This window comes from Gopherus evgoodei, chromosome 9 (genome assembly GCF_007399415.2).
Source record: "Gopherus evgoodei ecotype Sinaloan lineage chromosome 9, rGopEvg1_v1.p, whole genome shotgun sequence".
In the NCBI taxonomy this organism is placed as follows: domain Eukaryota; kingdom Metazoa; phylum Chordata; order Testudines; family Testudinidae; genus Gopherus; species Gopherus evgoodei.
Window position 1 is genome coordinate 60,802,899 of NC_044330.1, and position 24,668 is coordinate 60,827,566.

At 45.3% G+C, this 24,668-nt stretch overlaps 1 protein-coding gene across 13 annotated transcripts in view; it reads left to right on the top strand.

The window, feature by feature from the left end:
• Positions 1-24,668, top strand: part of HDAC8 (histone deacetylase 8) — a 99,261-nt gene that overhangs the window by 48,307 nt on the left and 26,286 nt on the right. For 7 of the 13 annotated variants that reach the window (XR_004001903.1, XR_004001907.1, XR_004001905.1 and 4 more), the window contains 2 exons: positions 11,538-11,710; positions 13,558-13,652. Coding sequence is in view for 8 of the 13 variants with exons in the window: in XM_030574637.1 (XP_030430497.1) it covers positions 11,538-11,710; positions 13,558-13,652 (268 nt within the window). In the remaining 5 variants the exon portion in view is untranslated. Of the gene's footprint in view, positions 1-668; positions 899-11,283; positions 11,368-11,537; positions 11,711-13,553; positions 13,653-18,785; positions 18,908-24,668 lie in introns of those variants that run through there. The other 6 variants (XM_030574640.1, XM_030574642.1, XM_030574639.1 and 3 more) reach the window with 5 other exon arrangements.

The following is a 24,668-nucleotide window of genomic DNA, read 5'->3' on the forward strand; positions in this document are numbered from 1 at the left end:
AACCACTGCACTTCTCCAGTCAGCCTGCCCCCTCCACTCTTCAGTCCCTGCCATCTTACTCAGCACACCTGATAACAGGACTTCCATCAGTCAGGAGGTCGATGGTGGGCTTTTAGAAAGCTCCCTGAGACCTCAGAATAAAGCTAATGACATGCCAGGCTTTGAAAGCAACCATGGAGCATGTGGGAGGGAAATGGAGGATCTCTAATTAGAAGAGTCCATGCTCAGGGTTTGGGCATCAGGATGGGATACAAGCAGTGCAGCTCTCATAAAGAGAGAGGTTTATTCTGGGTGCCAGACCCAACAGGTAGGAATGGGAACACTGCTCGAATGCTGGGCTTGGTACCTGTTTGGGGATAGTCTTGGAAGGTCAGGTGCCTAAGCTTATAGGGGTTGCACCCGGCAAAGCACCTACAACAATTGCAAGATGGCTGGCCCACCATCTGGATTTCTTTGAGTTGATCTGGATTTCATCATGCAACAAGACACTGATTCTAAGTGCTCAGCCAGACTCTATAAAGTTGACGTGATTAAAAATATACTGCCCTGCAAAAATAACCGCTGCAACAATGGTGAGATTTGTGCTGAAACCCTACAGAGACCACAGCGTTTGAAATGAGGCCTGAAAACCCAGACCCAAGCTTTCATTTCTTTCTGTTTGATCACAGGCCCTGGTTCTAATGGGGGAGTCCAGTCACCCTGACATCTGCTGGGAGAACAATACAGCAGTGCACAGACAATCCAGGAAGATTTAGGAGAGTGCTGGGGACAACTTCCGGTGCAATTACTGGAGGAACCAATCCGGGGCCATTCTCCTCTTGAGCTGCTGCTTACAAACAGGGAAGAATTGGTAGGGGAAGTAGGAGTGGCAACCTGGGCAGCAGTGACCATGAGATGGTTGAGTTCAGGATCCTCACAAAAGGAAGAAAGGAGAGTAGCAAAACATGGACCCTGGACTTCAGTAAAGCAGACTTTGACTCCCTTAGGCCTGGTCTACCTATGAGTTTAGGTCGAATTTAACAGCGCTAAATCGAATTAACCCTGCACCTGTCCACACAACAAAGCCATTTACTTCGACATAAAGGGCTCTTAAAATTGATTTCTGTACTCCCCGACAAGGAGAGTAGTGCTGAAATCGACATTGCCAGTTCGAATTAGGGTTAGTGTGGACGCAATTTGGTGGTATTGGCCTCTGGGAGCTATCCTACAGTGCACCATTGTGATCCTTGTGGACAGCAATCTGAACTCGGATGCACTGGCCAGGTAGACAGGAAAAGCCCCAGGAACTTTTGAATTTCATTTCCTGTTTGCCCAGCCTGGAGAGCTCATCAGCACAGGTAATCATGCAGTCCGATAATCGAAAAAGAGCTCCAGCATGGACTGTGCGGGAGATACTGGATGTGATCACTGTATGGGGAGAGGATTCCATGCTAGCAGAACTCCGTTCCAAAAGATGGAATGCCAAAATATTTGAAAAAGTCTCCAAGGGCATGATGGAGAGAAGACACAACAGGGACTCACTACAGTGCCACATGAAAGTTAAGGAGCTCAGACAAGTCTACCAGAAAACCAAAGAAGTAAACAGATGATCCGGTGCAGAGCCGCAGACATGCAGCTTCTACGCTGAGCTGCATGCAATTCTAGGGGGCGCCGCCACCATTACTCCACCCCGACCGTGGATTCCGAGGACGGGGTACTCTTAGCCATGCCTGAGGATTTCACGGACGGAGAAGATGAGGAGGAGGAGGACGACGAGCTTGCGGAGAGCACACAGCACACCATACTCCCCAACAGCCAGGATCTTTTTCTCAGCCTGACTGAAGTAGCCTTCCAACCCTCCCAAGGCAGTATCCCAGACTATGAAGCCATAGAAGGGACTCTGGTGAGTGTACCTTTTTATAAATATAAAACATGGTTTAAAAGCAAAAGTTTTTTAATGATTAATTTGGCCTAAGAACCTGTAATGCATTCTCGGTCAGTACAGCTACTGGAAAAGTCTATTACCGTAACTGGGGATAGAGTGGAAATCCTCCAGGGACATCTCCATGAAGCTCTCCTGGAGGTACTCCAAAAGCCTTTACAGAAGGTTTCTGGGCAGCGCAGCCTTATTCCATCCTGCATGGTAGGACACTTTACCACGCCATGCTAGTAGCAAGTAATCTGATATCATTGCATGACAAAGCATGACAATGTATGGTCCCAGTGTTTGCTGGCATTCAAGCAACATCCGTTCTTTATTTCGCTGTGTTATCCTCAGGAGAGTGATATCGTTCATGGTAACCCGAATGAAATACGGGAATTTAACTAAGGGGACAGAGGTGGCCGTTCCTATGGGGCTGTTTGCCTGTGGCTGAAAAGAAATCCTTCCCTGCAGTTAGCCAAGCAGTTGGGGGGGGGGGGGGTATTGGCACTGAGCTGTTCGCATTTGTTTAGCAGGGATCTTCCCTGATATCAGTCACACGGTGTGGGGGAGGGGTAAAGTGATCATCCCAGAGAATTGGATTAGGGGGTTAGTTTGGTTTCTGCTGCTGCACGTTAACACGAAAACTGCAGCACTCAACGGGCTTTGCTTGGTATGGAAAAGGAGGGCGCTGCTTTTATGAAGGTTGCAGAAGCCGAAAGACAATGGCTTACCAAGGCCGCATGCAAGCTGAATTTTGTTGCCCGGCCCTGCGCCTGTGATCTCTAACACCAAAGCTGCAGGCACTCAATATTAAGATGCAAAATATGACCTTGTACCGAAATCACATGTGCTATGTAATGTGAATAGTGTTGTTCACCATGAAAGAGTATAACCATTGTTCTGTAAAATGTCTCTCTTTAAATACTTCTCTCCCTTTTTTTCCTTCCCTCAGCTGCAAATTTTTCAAGCTTCCCTCCTCCATCCCGAAGGCTATCTCAGATAAGGCGGCAAAAAAAAAACAACGTGCGAGATGAAATGTTCTCTGAGATCATGCAGTCGACCCGCAGTGAAAGAGCTCATTTGAATAAGTGGAAGGAAAGAGTATCACAGTACAGGAAAGCGGCCAACGAACATGAGGACAGGAGGGAAGAATGTGAGAAGAGGAGGGGCGCTCGAGATGAGAGGTGGCGGCAGGAAGATCAGAGGAGGCAGGATGCAATGCTGCAGCTACTGCAGGATCAAATGGACATGCTTCAGCGTCTGGTGGAGCTTCAGGAACAGCAGCAGGAGTGCCACTGCAGCCCCTAACCACCCTCCCCATGTTCCATAGCCTCCTCACCCAGATGTCCAAGAACACGGGGGGAGGCTCCATGCACCCTGCCACTCCACCCCAGTGGACAGCCCAAGCAAAAGGCTGTCAGTCAACACGTTTTGAAGTGGCCTTTTCCTTCCTTTCCTCCTCCCACACCCCACCCAGGTTACCTTGTCAGTTCTTTCCCTATTTTTATAATCAATTACTAAAGAATACATGGTTTTTAAATGATAGTGACTTTATTTCCTTTGAAAGCAAGCTGTGATCGAAGCGGGGAGGGTGGGTGGCTTACAAGGAATGAGTCAATCAAGGGGTCAGGTTTTCATCAGGAGAAACAAACAGAACTCTCACACGGTAGCCTGGCCAGTCATGAAACTGGTTTTCAAAGCTTCTCTAATGCGCACCGCACCCTCCTGTACTTTTCGAACCACCCTGGTGTCTGGCTGCACGTAATCAGCGGCCAAGCGATTTTGCTCAACCTCCCACCTCGCCATAAATGTCTCCCTCTTACTCTCACAGAGATTGTGGAGCACACAGCAAGCAGCAATAATGGGAATATTGGTTTTGCTGAGGTCTGAGCAAGTCAGTAAAGTACGCCGGCATCCCTTTAAATGTCCAAATGCACATTCTACCACCATTCTGCACTTGCTCAGCCTATAGTTGAACAGCTCCTGACTACTGTCCAGGCTGCTGTGTATGACTTCAAGAGCCATGGCATTAAGGGGTAGGCTGGGTTCCCAAGGATAGCTATAGGCATTTCAACATCCCCAACTGTTGTTTTCTGGTCTGGGAAGTAAATCCCTTGCTGCAGCCATTCAAACAGATTAGTGTTCCTGAAGACGTGAGCGTCATGAACCTTTCCTGGCCATCCCACGTTGATGTTGGTGAAATGTCCCTTGTGATCTACCAGTGCTTGCAGCAGCATTGAAAACTACCCCTTGCAGTTTATGTGCTGGCTGCCCTGGTGCTCTGGTGCCAAGATAGGGATATGGGTTCCATCTATCGCCCCACCACAGTTAGGGAATCCCATTGCAGCAAAGCCATGCAATATGACCTGCACATGTCTCAGAGTCACTACCTTTGGTAGCAGCAGCACAGTGATTGCTTTGGCTACTTGGATCACAGCAGCTCCCACAGTAGATTTGCCCACTCCAAATTGATTCCCAACTGACCGGGAGCTGTCTGGTGTTGCAAGCTTCCAGAGGGCTATCGCCACTCGCTTCTCAACTGTGAGGGCTGCTCTCATCTTGGTATTCTGGCACTTCAGGGCAGGGGAAAGCAAGTCACAAAGTTCCATGAAAGTGGCCTTATGCGTACAAAAGTTTCGCAGCCACTGGGAATCATCCCACACCTGCAACACTGTGTGGTCCCACCAGTCTGTGCTTGTTTCCCAGGCCCAGAATCAACGTTCCATGACATGAACCTGCCCCATTAACACCATGATTTCCAAAGCACCGGGGCCCACGGTTTGAGAGAATTCTATGTCCTTGTCCTCATCACTCTCGTCGCCGCACTGCCGCCGCCTCCTCACTTGGTTTTGCAGCGAGGAGGCGGCTCACGTCTTCAGGAACACTAATTTGTTTAAATGGCTGCAGCAAGGGATTTACTTCCCAGACCAGAAAACAACAGTTAGGGATGTTGAAATGCTTATAGCTATCCTTAGGAACCCAGCCTACCCCTTAATGCCATGGGTCTTGAAGGTTCTGGTTCAGCATAAACTGCATGATAATGCATGAGGTGTTTACAATGTTCATGACTGCTGCGGTGAGCTGAGTGGGCTCCATGCTTGCCGTGGTATGGCGTCTGCATAGTTCACCCAGGAAAAAAGGTGCAAAACGGTTGTCTGCCGTTGCTTTCACGGAGGGATGGAGGGAGAGGGGGGACTGACGACGTACCCAGAACCACCCACCATTGAGATCTCAACCCAGAATTCCAATGGGCGGAGGAGACTGCGGGAACTATGGGATAGCTACCCACAGTGCAATGCTCCGGAAATCAACGCTAGCCTCGGTACTATGGACGCGCACCGCCGAATTAATGTGCTTAGTGTGGCCGCATGCACTCGACTTTATAGAATCTGTTTCCAAAAATCAAATTCTGTAAAATCGGAGTAATTCCGTAGTGTAGACATACCCTTAGGGAACTAATGGGCAGGATCCCCTGGGAGGCTAATATGAGGGAGAAAGGGGTGCAGGAAAGCTGGCTATATTTTAAAGAAGCCTTATTGAGGGCACAGGAGCAAACCATCCCAAAGTGCAGAAATAATAGCAAATATGGCAGGCGACCAGCTTCGCTTAACAGTGAAATCTTTGGTGAGCTTAAACTCAAAAAGAAAGCTTACAGGAAGTGGAAACTTGATCAGATGACTAGGGAGGAGTATAAAAATATTGCTCGAGCATGCAGGGGTGTCATCAGGAAGGCCAAAACACAACGAGTTGCAGCTAGCAAGGGATATGAAGGGTAAGAAGAAGGGTTCCTATAGGTATTTTAGCAACAAGAAAAAGGTCAGGGAAAGCGTCGGACCTTTAATGAATGGGAGAGGCAACCTAGTGATAGATGATGTGGAAAAAGCTGAAGTACTCAATGCTTTTTTGTTTTGCCTTGATCTTCACAGACAAGTTAGCTCCTGCACTGCTGTCCTGGGCAGCACAGTATGAGGAGGGGGTGAACAGACCTCAATGGTGAAAGAACAGGTTAAGGACTATTTAGATAAGCTGGACATGCATAAGTCCATGGGTCCAGATCTAATGCATCCGAAGGGGCTGAGGGAATTGGCTGATGTGATTGCAGAGCGGTTGGCCATTATCTTTGAAAACTGATGGTGCTCGAGGGAGGTCCTGGATGATTGGAAAAAGGCAAATATAGTGCCTATCTTTAAAAAAAGGGAAGAAAGAGAACCCGGGGAACTGCACACCAGTCAGCCTCACCTCAGTCCCTGGAAAAATCATGGCGCAGGTCCTCAAGGAAACCATTTTGAAGCACTTGGAAGAGAGGAAGGTGATCAGGAACACTCAAAATGAATTCACCAAGGGTGTCATGCCTGACCAATCTTATTGCCTTCTATAATGGGATAGGGGTGGACATGATATTTCTTTACTTTAGCAAAGCTTTTGATACGGGTCTCCCACAGTATTCTTGCCAGCAAGTTAAAAAAGTATGGCTTGGATGAATGGACTATAAGATGGATAGAAAGCTGGCTAGATTGTCGGGCTCAACGGGTAGCGATCAACAGCTTGATGTCTAGTTGGTAGCCGGTATCAAGTGGAATTCCCCAGGGGTCGGTCCTGGGTCCAGTGTGGTTCCCATAAGATGTATTGAACAGCCTTCAGATGATGATCAGGTTTGGCTGTTCCTGGCTGGAGCTGGATTGTGGCTGATGGCTTGCTATGCACAGGTGTTGCAGAGCTCTGCAGGCAGTAAAAGATCTTTCATACCAGTGACCTGCATTAAATGAGCCTAATGGGAAGACTTCAGCCTTAAATCATTGGGATTTTGAGAAGGAAGGAGAATCAGAAGACGGATGCCTTTGTTTAATCTGGAAAGGAATGGGTGTCATCTGTAAGGAGAGAGAGAACAGGCTGAGTGGGGAGAGAGGCAGAATCAGTTAAGGTTGAGTGTAGCGGTTGTGGGAAAGGGAACGGATTCGGGGGGTGGTAGTTTGGTGGGTTTGGGACACTGTTTCATGAGGGCTAGGGGACTATTCCATCACTCATTTTCTGAAGGCTTGAAGAGGAGTCCAAACTTTGGGAGCTCTTCCAGATTTTTCAAAACCACAAGCCATACTGAGATTCACCTGTGACTAGCCAAGAGAAGGTTTGAATGCCTGTGTGATCCCTAATGAGTGTAATCAATGCTAGATAACATTTTAGCTTCCATTCTGTGTTCACTCAAGAAACTAGAGTGGTTGGCTTTCACATCCCACCCCAACACAAACCCACTCTCAGCTGCACTCCAGTCAAGAGGCTCCATTCTTCTGACTTTTCAGTATGTAACAAAGGGGCACTTATACTTCTGCCACTTCCTTGTTTTGAGTGAATTTAGAGCTGATGAAAGATGCTGGCTTTACAGCCCTAGGGACTGAGGGCCTCTGTTTAGCCACACAAAGCACAGCACAGGCAATGCCATTTTCTCCCCATATGCTGCCCTGATGGGATTTAATCAGGTGGTCGACACAATGCTGAACCCCGTTTGTCCTCATCTACGCTGCCCACTAAGCTATGATCATTGTCACCTTCCTTGATTGTCCACAGTCATGGTCAGGCATGATAGAATCCTGTGAGATAGACAAACTCTTAAGACTGATGGGCTCTGGCCACCTGGAGTTGGTTTCTGTTACATTCTTGTATAGCTTGAAATTTAGCCTGTTTGCCAAATCTGGCACCAGTATCAGAGGTTGCCTAGAGAAGAAATTCTTCCAGAATGTAGATGGAGGTGACTGTAGAGCAGCACTTCCCATCTCTTCCCAGATGAGTAGAAAGAGTTAACTCTCCTTGAGCATGGGGCTGTATTATCAACGTGCTTTAACAGAGATTCCAGGAGCTTAGGCAGTATTGATGCTTATCATTTAGGTAAGATCTGCAAAGTGCTTTGAAAATGAAAAGTGCTGTTTAGGATGAGTGTTGAAGTTAAAAACTTTATATTGTGAGCAAAAGGGTCAGAGCAGCCTGCAGGGATGCTTCACTGTCCTAACTGGGAGCCTTTGCTGAGAAATGTTGGGAAGTCTTGGGACCTGGATTGGTTCTGTGTGGCTGGAAACAGACTGAATGTGTTCAGTGTAGCTCTTTTAGGAATAATCACAGGGCTTGTATGGTAGCAATTCTTGCCTTCTGTGGAGGTGGTGGATTCTGCCACAAGAAGAGAATGTCCCCTAGATGAGGCAGGATTAAGGAGAACCAGACCTGTGCAAACGTTTACAGGTTCCAATGGGAGCTGTCGTTGGTGCTGGAGAGCTCTCACAAAATTGCCCATCAAATGAAACTTCTTCAAAATGTGTATCTTGAAAAGTGGCTGTTGGCAGCAATTTCAGCCCATCTGACATTGGATCTAATGGCCTCAGTAACAGATCTTCCCATTCTTCTCTAGCAAGAGGCAAACATTCCACTGGCCATAGCATTTCATGTGTCTCCCCTTTGCTAATGGAACCTCGAGGAATGCAGAGTACCTTGTTCAAGGTAGCCAGAAACTAGTGTGTGTCTAACAGAAGTAGAGAAACTCAGCAGAGAGGAGTGTCCTGGGGAAAGGTCAGTTGGGATAGTTGCACACAGGGATGAGAGCAGCTGGGTGAACAAGCTCTAGCACTAAGGAAGCCAGTGTGGAGGCAGTATCCCTAGCCCTGGGGAAGGGAATGACTTGCATCACTCTGCAATGACCGCTGTTCCCCACCCCACTCCCCAGAAAACTGAAGGAGCAGCACTCATGGGTAATCTTGCAGGAGGGAAGATTACCACAGTGTGGGGCCCTTTGGCAGAAGGATGTGAATAGTGGGGGCCACTCAAGTGTGATGAGAAATCTGGGTGAGATATTGTCTGTGCAAATAGACAAACATCAGTCTCCTGGCATGTCCTCCCCAGAATGCTGGTGTTACTCTCGAGAGCTTGTCTGGGAGAGAGTACACACCCTGGGTGGTGTGTTTGAGGTTAGCTCCGGATTGACAGCCCAGGGGACTGAACTATATTATCAAGAGTACAATTGTAGCACGGGCAATCGCAGTGCATATCCTCCCCAACCCCAGTCATTATTATCAAGCCCTCAAAGAGCCTCCGTTAGTGATGAGAAAGGAGTCTGGCCTCCAGAGGCCATCCAGCTGTTGGTGTCCCTTCTGAGCCTGCCAGCCATGGGGCCTAGTTTTGTGTTAATTGTGAGGGTTGGGTTTTGTTTACTCATTCAATTATCCACTAAATTGTGATTCTTCTCTTCCTCCTCTCCCTCTCTTCCCCCCCCCTCCAACCACTACGCTGTCTACCAACTAGCCCAGGGGTTTTCAAAGTGGGGTCAGGACCCCTCAGTGTGTTGCGAGGTCATTACATGGGGGGTCGCAAGCTGTCAACCTCTACCCAAACCCTGCTTGCCTCCAGCATTTATAATAGTGTTAAATATATTTAAAAGGGTGTTTAATTTATTAGGGGAGTCACACTCAGAGGCTTGCGATGTGAAAGGGGTTGCCAGTAAAAAAGTTTGAGACCCACTGAACTAGCCCCTTGGATAGTAGCAACTCTTGGTCATACCTGCCTTGGGCTGGCTCTGGAGCAGTGGCCTGCTGTAGAGCTGAAGAATCCATATCCTATTGCTAATCCCCTAAGACATCCACTCTTCCACACTGTGCCCTGGTGACATTCTCATTTGTGCCGCTCTGGTTGCTGAATGCACCTGAACCTGAGTCATCCATGCTGTACAGATCATGTTGCCCGCTTACATACCAAATTTGAGATGGGCACCTCATGTGTTTAGAGGGAAGTTACTAATGTGCTGTAGTCTGAGGCACTCCCTACATCCCTTCCCTTTGGCAGGGGTACAAAACCTCAAACCCATGACTTGCTGGCTGGGTGTGGTCAGCTCCCTCCTGAAATACCCTGGTGTGGATAGTGATATTGTATGTTTCAGTAGTTTCACATCAAGGTTGTCAGACTTACAAATTACTAGAGTTCCTACATAGTACAAAGACTTGACTGTCTCATGTTATTGATCAGTGAAAATCCCCAGTGTGTGGCAAAAAGTGGGTCAGGCAAATTGATCACATGTGATACTTGTGTCATAGGAGCAAAAAAAAGTACAATGCCAAGGCTAGCAAACCCCGCAATGCCTTTTGTGACTGTATGGGGAGGTGCAGTGTTTACTAATACAGTTTAGATCCTGTCTGCTGCTCACAGGAAGAAAGAACTCATTTGTGTTTTAATGGGGTTATGGTGGTATTTTGAGGCTCCTCTTTCAGGTTATTAATCTGCTAAAATCATCATTTTCTTCATTTTATACCAAATCCCACTCCACTGAGAAGTCCTGTGCCCTTGGGCCAAGCTCTCAGCACATATGGGGCATCTTTAGAGTGTGCTGCCTTCTTCCAACACTTCTCAGCACTCTGCAGATATTAAGTTTGGGATATTTTCATAGGTTTGAAAGTACAATGTATGTTCATTGTATATTCTGTCTACATAATAGTTATTGTTTGTGTGTATTTATTCCTATTTTAACAGCCATAAGGCCATTAAAGATCTAGCAGCATGTAGTAAGATTAGGAGTCTTAGCTTTAGTTTTCCTCCCAAATTCTGTGTGGGTAATTACCTACTATTTACCTCTGCAGTCAGACATGGATACAGCTCTTCCCTTCCTATCCTAAACTATTACTGTGTAGATGCCATATTCTTCACTATTATTCATGAACTAACAGTTGACATTGCTGCACTCTTAAACATTTGTTGCGTTTCACCCAGAGGTGAGTGCACTTCAGGGCTTTTCTACACGGCAATGTAGCGTGCAGCAAGGGTGTGAGTGTACAGTTCACTAGCCTGCTGCATGCTAAGTTGCCATGTGGACCCTGCTGCTGCACACTTAAAGAGACATAGCAGTACATCAGAGTGCACTCCAGAACAGTTAGTTGCGGTAGTAGGGTTTGGATGGCCAGCGCTGTAGACTTACACTCCAGCTTGGCATGAACTAAGTCACCAGGTAGACAAGCCCTCACTGGTGAGTGAAGTAATGCTTTCACCTGAAGCTCATAAAACCCAGTGCCTTGGTCCTGCAAACACTTGTGCACACAAATAACTTTGAGCTCAGTGGGACTGCTCACATCTGTAAAGTTACTTAGGTGAGCAAGTGTTAGTACAACTAGGGCTGAAGTTTCACTAATGTTTGGGATACGTCTGGATGAAAGTCATGTAAATGTAAGATCATTATCACGTAGGAGCTGTTACTTTTAACCAGTTCTCTGATTTATCACATTGTTTTATGTTTATGTATCAAGTGAGATTTTTGTATATTTTTCTCCCTGTTTGCTGAGGTAGAAGTGTTTTGGTGCCTCTGGCCTGGATTTTTGTTGGTACTGCAAAATCACTTTCCATTTCCTTACTGTTTTTAGGCCCTTTTAACATGCAATGTGACTGAAGAGCAGAGTCCAGGTCTACCATGTCTGTCATAACTTTGACCAAAGTGGCATTCTGGGAAATAGGAAAGTACTTTTCTGCTCAAAATGTAAAGCCTAGACAATGATTGGAAAGGCAAAGTAACAGTGTGGTTTAGCTGGCTGAAATGGCCTGCACACATCACACTGTCTCAATGTTCCACGGAGGTGTGGCCATTTGTGGGAACTCTGTTTTGTTTTATTGCATGCAGTGTGTTGAAGGAGGTGTACATGGCATTCAACCCAGAAGCGGTAGTCCTGCAGCTGGGAGCAGATACGATAGCTGGGGACCCCATGTGTTCATTTAACATGACTCCAGTGGGGATTGGCAAGTGTCTGAAGTATGTTCTCCAGTGGCAGCTGGCTACTCTCATCCTGGGAGGAGGTAAGTGCATGAGAGACTTATTCTTCTCTTCAAGTAACAGGTTAATACGGCTTGCTCCCCTGAGGCTGCTCTTTGAAAGTGAGCCCTTCTGCTTCTGAAAGCAGCATCATTTGAGAAGGGCAGCTGAAGAAATTGAGCATGCATAGCATAAGGGGGGCACTGTATTGCTGATGCAGTGCTTCTTGTACACAGACTTCAACTCCTTGGTACCAACAAGTCCACGTCTCAATTCCTGACTCCGAGATCCTGGGTTAAAGGTTGCTTAGCCCCTCCAGAGATCAGCTGTTAACCTCAGTCACCTCTGACTCTGTCTGCTCAATGCTAGCTTTGAGTCCCAGCTCTCATGATCTGCACTGCAGGCCTTCTCTTTAAAAGTAAGCATTATGCTCCCAGGCCTACCTTGGGCATCTGGCAATGAATTATCTCATTTGGATTCAGGCAGCGTTTGAATCTTTTATTGGCTTCATTCACAATAAAGCAGAATTTTGATACCTAATGGAAGCCCCTTGAGTGCTTTTTGGCTTGTAGCGCATTCTGCCACTCAATATTACTAGCTGCTTGTCCAGTGGATGGGAAATAAGCAATTCTATGTCAACAAAATGGGGCAAGGGAGGAGCACTTTGTCCCAGGAAATCTCAACTTCTTTTGGAAGATACCTTACCCACTGCATCAGCTGCTCGAGTAGCAGCTATCCTTTTAGGGGGGTAGGTTGTATCATTTAAGGGATATCACCAAGTACAACCAATTGGGTCTAAAATTTGACCTAGCTACTGCTAGTTGTTTGGTGACTGTTCTGAGTGTTCAAACCAGCTGTGAGCTTGAGGAGGAGAGGCACAGAGAATTTTGTTTTATCTACCACTTCTTGCCAAGAAATGAGGAAAACTAGCCACTGTCTTAGGGAAAATAACAAAACTCAGATGGCTCCGTTCTGAGCAGGGAGATTGATGTTTGCCAGAAGGCAAAGGGGGAGAGAGATTGTGAAACTGTTTTCAGTCTCCCAAAGTGGAGTTTTGATTAAGTTACTGTTTATTGTTTGTAAGAACTCCTAAAAGTTTCTGATGGTTATTTGAGTGGAAAGATTCCCCTTGCACAAAGTAAGGACACAGCAGTGCTGACTGCAAATAGTTTGGTGCTTTTGACTTGCTGAGCCCCAGAATGAGCCCCACTTTGGAGTTTGTGTTAATTTGGGGATGCTCAGATGCAGAATCTACTCACAGGTTGTTTCACCACTTTAGTTGGCTTCATATTTTGGTCACTACTTTTAAATAAGAGTAAATTCCCCTCCAGAGGGATTCTTGCTCAGAGGGTGGCACGGATGGAAATTTTATCAGCTAACGATCAGTGTTGCTTAGCCTTGATTTCATTTTGGATCACAAGCTAAGTTAAAAGGGAGATCCCAAACTGCTGTACCTCATTAGTTTGCTCCGCTCCACTTAGTTAACTCCTTCCATGCTGAGCCTGAGCATCTCCCTCCCCACCATGTCACCTTAGGAAATCTTGACCCTTGGAGTCAAAGGCTTGCAGCTTGCAGGTATCTCTTGAAACCAGATCTGGAGGGGTGGATGATATTGCATGTGCAATTGCTGAGATGACCTGTGGGTTCAATTTTGCAAGTCTTCCTTCTTAGTACTGGTGATTAACTGTTTTAACTTAGCCCTATGCATCCAACAGGTGCAAAATACAGTTACTGTGCATGACTTGGGAAGACCAAATAAAAAGCCTTATTCATATGCATTGCAGATATAAAATCTCTTGCTTCTCAACAATGCATTCCTTTCATTAAAACTGCCTCTCTCCTTCTCTCTCCCTCTTCCCCTTTCTAATTTCACAATTCTTGCTGGAGACAGGAGGCTACAACCTTGCCAACACAGCCCGCTGCTGGACATACTTGACCGGGGTCATCCTGGGGAGAACGCTACCCTCCGAGATCCCAGATCATGAGGTAAGGCTCTGACAAACCATTCCTTCTGCTAGAATGAGAGCTGAGTCATTCCACCTAATCAAAACGGCATCCTTGCCACTCAATACTGTTTTGTTGAGAGACACCCCTGTAACAATAACACACTGTCCCAGCAGCATAGTGGGCTCTTGTTCCCAAAACCCGAGACCATCTGCATCTTTTTACAAGGGATTCTGGAAGCAAGTCGGTTTCAGAGAGGGGTTCACCTGTTTGCACAAATTGTTCTTTGGGACATGCACATTTTCACCAGAAAAAAGCAAGCCCTTTCTCAGGTTAAATTTAGCCTTGTTTTCCCTGGATTTATAGAAAGTTCCAGATGCAACTTCCAAACTGTACCAACTGCTGCTATTCCAAAGAGTCATGGGGCCAGGTGGTGTTCTTTTAACACAAGCTATCTTGAAATGCATAATCTGAACAATGGTATCCTAAAGTTTTGAACAGGGCAAGGGGATCAACTTGAAGATGCATCCGACGAAGTGCGTATTCACCCACGAAAGCTCATGCTCCACAACGTCTGTTAGTCTATAAGGTGCCACGGGATTCTTTGCTGCTTTAACTTGAAGGAATGGTGTCTAAATAAAATTTTGCACCTCTCAGTCTGTTTGCTGAATCCAGATAACTAGGTGTTTCTTCCCAAGCCACATATTTCAGTGCTCTTTCATTCCCACATCAAAGTTCAGTGCTAGCAACTCTACCAAAACAAACCAGAGTATTCAGCCGAGCCCTACAATAACAGTACAGTACTTGGAACTTCTGTAGTGCCTTTCATCTTGAGGATCTAACCAACTAGTATGTGTAGAAATAGGTAAAGAGCAAATTCATGGAAAGGAAAGGAATTTCAGATTCAAGCTTGAAAGAGGTGATTAGCCATTGTAAGGCTTATGAAGCCTTTTTAAGGGTATTCTATTTAAATGTGAACCTCTGACCACAGGTGGGGAACACATGAATGAACCTTGAGTATACATGGAGAGTAAATAAGGTATTATTTCAGAAATTAACAGGTATCAGTCATTACCTTTCTATTCTTGTTAATCTGAATATTCAGCATTTAATGATTTCTAAACAGTACTGAGGGATTAGTGTAATGCAGAAATGGAACAGTTGGAGGATGCTGCTGTGCATATAACATTGCATCATTTGGCTCCAGGCCTTATGACTTCTGAATCTGAACAAGCTTGGCCAGGGAATGGGTTATGGAAAGAGAGATGCTTTGCCTGTGGAGCTGGGATTGCTCTGAGTTTATGGTCTGAAATTGACCAGACCAGATCAGCAGCAGATTCCTGTTGTAGCATTACAGTGCTTGTAGTTTTCAAGGGTTGAGATGAAGCTGATGTTCAAAGACCTGTCTTGAATGCATGTTCCCAGATGGGTGTACTTGGAGATGACCCTAGATCACAGTGATTGAAGAGGCATGGGATCTGGAGGAGGAGTTGCATTGGCTGCCCAGCAGACATCCCCATTCCAGTTGTAGAGCCATCGGCTCAGCTTAAGAATTCTAAGTAGGTTTTCTGCAGTAAATTCTTTGATCTCAGTGCCTGCCAGGAGCATTATGTCTGGCTGTCAGATCATGAAAAGGATGGTAGTAAAAGAATCACTACATTTCAGTGTGGTGTGGCCACCAACTGGTTCAGCCAACAAAACAGGTGTTGATGGACAGAGGAAGTGTAGAATCTGTTTCTTTGTAAACTGTTTCCAAATCCAAGACCCTAGGAATGATCATAGTGTGATGGTGCACTGATCCTTCTGGTCTGATAGCCCTGCTAACATCTCATTACTTCTACCTTCTTACATCCTATTTCCCAAGTTCAGCTATTTCTCCTTAATACTTGCTCACATTACATATTCATGTCTCCTCTCATGCTGTCCTGGTGCCCGGAACAGCCTATCTTTCTGGACATGAAGTGGTTTCCCTCTCTGCTTAAAGCCCACTTCTATCACATAGGGGACATAACTATGATGCCTTATTTAAATGCCAGATAAATTGGCTGAAAAATAACGAATAAAGCTGTAAAACACCTATATGAACAGAGCATGGTGTGAAAGGATTTACTTTTGCAGAAACTGCGGCTCAACTCCATCAATCTATTAGAATACACTTGTGTGTCATCAAAATAGTGGATAAAGTTGAGTCAGTTACATTTGTTTGGATTTTAAAATTGACTTTTAAAAAACTTTTGACAAAGTCCCTCTCAAAAAACTATGAAAGAAAGATGAAGTACTGTCATGGGTCAAATGTTGGCTGAGGTGATGAAACCAGTGTGAAGAAATGGTCCATTGTCATCATGCAGAAGGCTAGCAGCAGCATGCCTGCCACAAGGTCACATACCAGGACCCCTTTTATTGAATATCTGTGATGATCTAGAAGAAGGGGGTGAGCAATGAAGTGACAAAATTTGTAGGTGACATAATTATTTAGGTTAATTGAAACCAGAGAAGATGGAAGAGCGGCAGAAGGACCTTACCAGGCTAAGTGAATGATCAATACAATGCAATTGTCAACAATGAATTTCAGCTACCAAAGTGATGTGCAATGAGTCATTCCAACTATTCCTTGCCTACACATAATAACACAGGAAAAAGACTTGGGCATCTTTATGGTTTGCTGAATGAAAGTATTTGCTCAGTTGTATAGCAGGGCCAAAGATGTAAATAATGTTAGGATGATACTGAAAATGGTTAGAATCAGTGATACTGTGTTCAGTTATGGCCTCCTTCATCTCAGAAAGACCAGAAAAGAAGGGGTCCAGAGATGTTTCATCAATGTGGTTAGAGGACTGGGAAGACCTTCATATGAAGTGATCGAAATGATTGAGTCAGTTTAGAGATTTGATGAATATGAGGGGAGATGCGGATGGGAAGAGAGAAAGAGATTCCGTATATTGATTATTTCTGGGAGGTATTCTTAGACCACAGTGATGGGCTGGGCATCATGTAAGGACCTATGTAGAGCCATGGTTACATTAAGTAGGATAAATGTAAGGGGTATGATACCATCTGGCTTCAGAACACAAACTGACCACTCAGTGACAGGGTTCAAGTAAGAAAAGTTCCCCATGGGCAGGTTTATTCCATAATTGTCCGCTACAGGGTTTCTTTGCACTTTCTTCCAAAGGGTTAGACACATGCCACTGCTGAAGACAAGATTGTTGATTATAGGGCAGTTCCTACGTAATTTGTAAAGCCCCATGCATGTCCTATGGCTGTCTGGTATAAGTAAATCTCCTATATTGGAATAGACCAGGGTTAGGCAACCTGTGGCACACGTGCCAAAGGCAGCACGCGAGCTGATTTTCAGTGATACTCACATGCCCAGGTCCTGGCCACCGGTCAAGGGGGCTCTGCATTTTAATTTTAAATGAAGCTTCTTAAACATTTTTAAAACCTTGTTTATTTTACATACAACAATAGTTTAGTTATATATTATAGACTTATAGAAAGAGAATGTCTAAAAACGTTAAAATGTTTTATTGGCACGCAAAACCTGAAATCAGAGTGAATATATGAAGACTCGGCACACCACTTTCTGAAAGGTTGCCAATCCCTGGAATAGACCAGTGAGCCAGCTAGCCTGCTAGTATCCTCTCTCTGAGAATGGCCAATCCTGGATGCTTCAGAGGAAGGAATTATTTAAAATGTGCATCTATTTGTGTGATACTGTCTGGGAGGGAGGGTGAGTGTGATCGGCTGGGAATCAGTTTTTTCCCTGAAGCATGAAGGTTGAGAATCATGATTTTTATTCTCACTAGATTACAGATGCTGTTTTTCATATAAATGCATAATCCTGTTTTGAAACTGTAAACAGTTTGCATCAATAATATCCTTCAGCCCAGAGCTCCCCAGGCTAATGATTATATTTCCTTTGCAAAGATTTCTTTTTTCAGTTTTTAAATATACTTTTCCAGTTCTCCCCATCAGAGATTTCATGTGTTTGTAGCTCTTGAACTATAACCAAGACCAACAATTTCTGCAACTGACTGTCTTCACAAGAAGTCTGAAAGATTTTGTTTGTTTTCTTAACATCACCTGCTCCCCTTCCACCTCTCCCTGCTGAACAGGATCATTTCAAACCACTGAACATAGTATTTATTTGGCTAACAGTAAAGATCCTGCCTGTGCTTTCACATTGGGTAGTGGAAGATCATGTGCACTAAAGCTGAGATGTCCAGCCCTTGCCCATTGAAGAGCCATACTGTTAACTTGTGATAAGTCTGGAGGTCTCACTTAATAAGCTCTCACATACCACCTGCTCTTATATTTAATATGTAAATGATGTTTATAAACATTCTTCATCCCAGCATGCAATATTGACTTACAGTGTGATCATCCTCTTTCCAAATCCAGATGGAGCATATTTCTTCAAGCCATTTTACCAAGCCACACAGTGTGCACCCTGTCACCAATTCTTGGGGCAGTGAGCCAGTCAACAGGAATCTTTTAAAATGTCTTTTATTAGCCTACTTCAGGTCCTGAACAAAAAAAATGAACTGAAAGTGGTAATGTTAGTAGACTTGCTTAACAAGAGAAGTGTGTGGAAAAGGAAAGCGCATGCATCAGTGTGCTAGGCTATTTGCTAAACCTACAGGATGGCTGGATCCCTTGCTTTAAGGAATTTACAATGTAAATTACAGAGGGCATGATATAGGCATGAAATATACCAGAGGAAGATGCAATCTCAAATGAGTTTTAATGAGCTCTCAGCCAAGCATTTTGTGGCTCATGTCCTTTCAGGGTTTATTTACCAGGACAAACCTTGAAAAGTAGATCTTGCCGCATGGGACAGTGTGTTCATTCTGCACCTGCAATGACTGAATTGTTTGCATTACTGATTGCAAGTATCCAGGCAGCAGCAAGCTTGCAACGCATTCAGTACCAGGGCCACAAAGCAGCTTTAGTGGGGCATATTGAGCTCTGTATGTGAGAGGAGATGGGGAGGAGGAGAGGGGATGTTGGCATCTTAATGAAAGGGACCGACAACCAGTGACCACCACAGAGGGAGGTAATAATATAGGGCACTTCTACTGCAGGAGGAGGTCCTGTGGCAGACAAAGCCCCTGTAGCCAGTTTGTATAGGTCTTCATTCTTTTATTCAGTCTTTTGTGCTCTTTTCATGACCAGGGATCAAAGAGACACTGCTGTGGTCCTGCTTAGATACCACAAACAGAACCTAGTCATTTTACTGAGGCACCTCCTCGCCTTCTCCCAGAGCCCTGAGGAGCCGCAGCTCAGCACTGTCTGGGGAACAAAAGAGACTTTGTACCTGCTGAATAAACTCTACTCCACTCCCGACTCCACCAGCTGCCACGATGCTGCCAGAAGTGAGCAAACAGGAGGCCTGCCTTTCCAAGACCATGCAAGGGGGTTGGGGTGGGGAAGAGAGAGATTTGCATTTAGGATGACAAAAAAAAAAAAGCCATCACAAAGCCTGATTGTAAGCATAGTGTAGCCCTTTTGTTGTTTCCCCTGTGTGTGTTTGGGCTTGTTATAGTGTCTCCTTGCTGCTTGCCGCCTTCTACCTATGAGGCTGGCTAGCCCCGGGGATTGCTTTTTTAAAAATGAAACTATTCAATGAGGGTGAGGCAAACGGGGAGCCCTCTTCTGAAGTCAGCTTTTCTACCCTTCCACTGGGCAAACTTTCATTCTAACACCAGCACAGCATGTCTGGGACTTTCCTTCTACTGAGCTACAAATGGAGTTTCCTTTATATCTCAGCTCACTGCAAGGGGGGTTGCTCTCTTACTTCCTGTCCTATACCTATGCAACCTGAATTCAGCCCCCTTGTGCATATGCATTATGATGCAGTCTTTAGTTACATGATTACATGCTGTTTTTTTCACTGGGCCCCTACCTTATGGTCTTTTTTTGTGAGCCACAGAGAGCGTAAACTGTGGGTGTCTGATTTTGAAATTCCTAGTACTTAATTTTACAGACTTAGCATTACATAGCACTTTGTATTTTCAGAGCACAGCTTCTATTGATTTCAGCTGTAGCTGCAAGTGCTCAGCACTTCTGTAAGTCAGATCCCTTTCTCTTCCCACAGTCCTCTCCCTCATTCATGATGCTCTTTCCAACTTGTGCAACAAGCAAGGTAGGGGTCCTACGGACAGCAGCCTTCTTCAGGTCACAGCCCCAGTGTCTCCCGAGAGCACTATCCATCCTGGGTGCTGAATAAGGCGAGGGGCCTGTGGAAAAATAGTAACCATAAAACAAATCCAGAGAAGTGAGGTCTAAATCGATGTGTTTGCAACTTTTTAAATGAATCACTTTAAACCAGTGCGACTTCTGCATGTCTAAGAACTGCACTGCTAGATAGACCTCCTCCATACAGCCAGCATTTGAAGAGGGCAGTAGTTAGCCCTGTGCCTAATTGGAATATAGTGGCATTGGGCCTCCCCTGCTAAACCTAGGAGTGCATATGTAGCATTTTGGTCACTCTCTGCATGGAAAAAAATGTTTATTAGGAGCGACAGAGCAAGACTGAAGGTTGCCAACAGGTAACATTGGACTGGTAACGATCACTAATGGCTTCTCTAAAAACCAGGTTCACTGAAATTAGACATTTGGGGAGACAGGGAGGGAAGCGTACTGGAGTAGGTCTTATCTAGCCCTCCCTGCCGAAGCAAACTCTGGCCACTGCACGAATGATCCCTTCAGTTGACTCTCTAGGGTTTTATTCAGTTTTACGTGATGGAAACAATGAGATTTCTACCACTTCCCTTAGGAAAATATTCCTCCTTTGAAAAGATTTCCGTAACGGGAAATGCTCAGATATTCTGCTTGATTCGCTTTGTTTAATTTCATCCCACTACCCCATTCACCTTTGGACCAGACTGTCCTTTGTGTTTACACCCTTCACATCTCTTGTTGTTCAGTGTGCACTCTATTCTAACCTTTCCTCCATCAGTAAATCTCTTTCTTCCTTTCTTCCTTCCAAATTTACATTGTGATTTAATAGTTATACTTTTGGGGGGGCAAATAAAATGTGACGTGTGCATCTGCTCCTGATGAACCTGGGAATGACTCCCCTCTCCCATCAGCTTGCAGTTTAATCTAGAGGACACTGGGCAATGGGTACACTGGAATTTACCAGAAACCTACTGACCACTATACTTACCTACATGCCTCCAGCTTCCATCCAGGACACACCACACAATCCACTGTCTACAGTCAAGCTCTAAGATACAACCATATTTGTTCCAATCCCACAGACAGAGACAAGCACCTACAAGAGCTCTATCAAGTATTCTTAAAACTACAATGCCCACATGCTAAAGTGAAAAAACAGATTGACAGAGCAGGAAGAGTCCCCAGAAGTCACCTACTACAGGACAGATCCAATAAAGAAAATAACAGAACGCCACTAGCAGTCACCTTCAGCCCCCAACTAAAACCTGTCCAGCGCATCATCAAAGATCTACAACCTATCCTGAAAGATGATCCCTCACTCTCACAGATCTTGGGAGACAGACCTGTCCTCGCTTACAGACAGCCCCCGCAACCTGAAGCAAATACTCACCAGTAACCACATATCACAGAACAAAAACACGAACCCAGGAATCTATCCTTGCAATAAAGCCCGATGCCAACTCTGTCCACATATCTATTCAAGTGACATCATCATAGGACTAATCACATCAGCCACGCCATCAGGGGCTCATTCACCTGCTCATCTACCAATGTGATATATACCATCATGTGCCAGCAATGCTCCTCTGCCATGTACATTGGCCAATCGGACAGTCTCTACGCAAAAGAATAAATGGATACAAATCTGGCATCAGGAATCATAACATTCAAAAACCAGTAGGAGAACACTTCAACCTCTCTGGTCACTCAGTAACAGATTTAAAGATGGCAATCTTGCAACAGAAAAGCTTCAAAAACAGACTCCAACAAGAAACTGCTGAACTTGAATTAATACACAAACTAGATACCATCATTTTAGGCTTGAACAGAGACTGGGAATGGCTGAGCCATTATACACATTGAATCTATTTCCCCATGATAAGTATCCTCACACCTTCTTGTCAGACTGTCTGAAATGGGTCATCTTGTTGATTATTACAAAAGTGTTTTTTCTCCTGCTGATAATTGCTCATCTTAATTAATTAGCCTCTTAGAGTTGGTTGGGCAACTCCCACCTTTTCATGTTTTCTATATGTGTATATATATCTCCTCACTATATGTTCTATTCTATGCATCCAACGAACTGGGCTGTAGCCCATGAAAACTTATGCTCAAATAAATTTGTTAGTCTCTAAGATGCCACAAGTACTCCTGTTCTTTTCATTAGGAGGAAGCTCATCAGTGTTCTGAACTCCTGCTACTGTACAGAAAAGCTGATGATGATGTCAGACTAGTGGGAGTGATAATTTCCTAACTAACCAGAGAGCTGTCCTTGGCCATTTCTGACCACTGTGTCCCTGCTTGGCTGAATCTGTCTGGCACAAAGATTTTGTACTAGGGCTGCAGCAGCAGTAAAATGCCCACTTTATTGACACAGCTTTTAACGTATACAGGTTAATGGTAACGTAAGACCTGGCTTCCAGAGCAACACCACTTCTAAACCTCAGGAGCTTTGCTACTGAACCATAAAGGATGGGCAGTTGTTTCCAAGGATGGAAAGCTCTGTAAATACAGCTACAGAACCCCTTGCAAGGTTCTTAGCAATTTTTGACAACTGATTAAAGACTTGTCTTTAGAAGCTGCAAGGCCATTCCAGGCAGGATGGCAAGAGAGCAGAGATAATCTGCCTGTCCTGTGCAATCTGCATTTGGGCTAACAGGCTTCCTTCACCTACTCTACATCCTGTTCATCACAAGAAATCAAAAGAAGCAACTCAGCCACAGCAGCTTGTGGGTGTGTCTTCACTGCATCGTGAACTCAAATCCTTAGTCTGGTGTTGACACTATCCCAGCTCCGGTCTACACCCACAACCTCTGACTTGAGTGTGCTGGTGCTTTATACTCAAACTAGCTGGCTGAGCTGAGGATATCGGCTAGAACCTGGGTGCAGCTTTCACTCAGGCTGGTAACCTGCCCACTTTGCAGTGAGGTTGCAGGCTAAGTCACATGGATGCTGCTAGTCCTCCAGTGCTGCCTTACAATTCCCTGAGTGTCCAGAAGGACAGGCATATTCTTCCACAATTTGCTGGGAGATAATCCGTAGAGCAGCTCAGCTCACTGCAGCAAAAAGGCCCATTGGATATGCCCCCAGCAGTCCTAGTGCCATACAGGGAAATGCAATGCCAACATGGGCTCAGTGGAATGGGAACACTCAGGCAAGGCTTTGCAGTGTCTCTGCTGTCACCCAGCTAGGCTAGCCCAGGTGCTCAAAGCTGAGTGCCCCTCATCAGCATTAACACTGCAGTGAAGCTGTATCCTAGAGCGAAGCAATTCAAGTGTTGTTTGGGGGTTCTCCCCTCAGTCTGCTCTGTGAGTGCACCTGAATGGAGAGGAGACGTAGAGAGATGGAGCCAGAAGACTCATTACTGATGTAAGCTAGGGACTTGTTTACACAGGGCGTTCTACCCATTTTAGCTGTAGAGAAATTTCTTGTATAGACAAACCCTAAATCGGTACAGGCAAGTTGCAAACCAGTTGAGGTGTGTCCACATATGAGTTTGCACCAGATTAACTCAAGTCGGTTTTTAATGGCCATACTGGGTCAGATCCATAGTCCATCTAGCCCAGTATCCTGTCTTCTGACAGTGGCCAGTGCTAGGTGTCCCAGAGGGAATGAACAGAACAGGTAATCATCAAATGTTCCATCCACTGTTGCCCATTCCTAGCCACTAGCAAACCAAGGCTAGGGACACCATCCCTGCCCATCCTGGCTAGTAGCCATTGATGGACCTATCCTCCATGAACTTATCTGGTTCTTTTTTGAACCCTATTATAGTCTTGGCCTTCACAACATTCTCTGGCAAAGAATTCCACAGGCTGACTGCGCATTGTATGAAGAATGCGGGGGTGGGGAGAGAGGGAGGGATAGCTCATTGACCTGCTAAACCCAGGGTTGTGAGTTCAATCCTTGAGGGGGGCACTTAGGGATATGGGGCAAAAATCTGCCTGGGGATTGGTCCTGCTTTGAGCAGGGGGTTGGACTAGATGACCTCCTGAGGTCCCTTCCAACCCTGATATTCCACGATTCTAAGAAATACTTCCTTTTGCTTGTTTTAAACCTGCTGCCTATTAATTTCATTTAGTGACTCCTAGTTCTTGTTATGAGGAGTGAATAACGCTTCCTTATTTACTGTCTCCACACCAGTCATGATATTTATAGACCTCTATCATATCCCCCCTTATTCGTCTCTTTTCTAAGCTAAAAGGCCCCAATCTTTTTAATCTCTCCTCATATGGAAGCTGTTCCATACCTGAATGGTTACGCTGCTTTAAAGTTACACTGGGGCAACCTTTGTGTGTAGGCAAGGTCCAAGTGATCTGTGTATACAGTAACTTGGAAAGAAAAAGGGCTTTTAGTTTTGCTAAGTCAGTGTGTGGTGGTGTTGAGGAGAGCTGGAGGAAAGGCTTAGGCGATGAAGGGGATATGGGTGGGGAAGGGAGGCGTTTAGCCAGATTAGGGTTTATTAACTTGAGTTGCGATGGCCAGCTGAATGAGAGGTTTGCAATGATGCTTCCCCATGTATCCTGACCTGTGGGAAGTGATTCAGAGCTGGATTTACAAGCTCAGTAGGTTGGATCTGTTTCTCTAGGCAATGGTTTCGCACATCCAGCTGCCTTTCATAATGAGTCATGTGATAGACTTCTTAGGGTTCATTGACTTAATTGTAGGGATCTAGGGCCAAACTCGAACATGATGTAAGTGGGTGAAGCTGCCCGGGATGTCTCTGGGCTAAGGTCAGCAGTAGTGTAAGTGATACAGTAGCTGTCTGGTGTCATAGTGCAGCTTGAATTTATTTGCCCATCCACTGGGTTTGCAAATTTTGTAATTTACCTGCTGCCAAGAGGGGTGGTGGTACCTCAGGAGGAGGTATAAGAT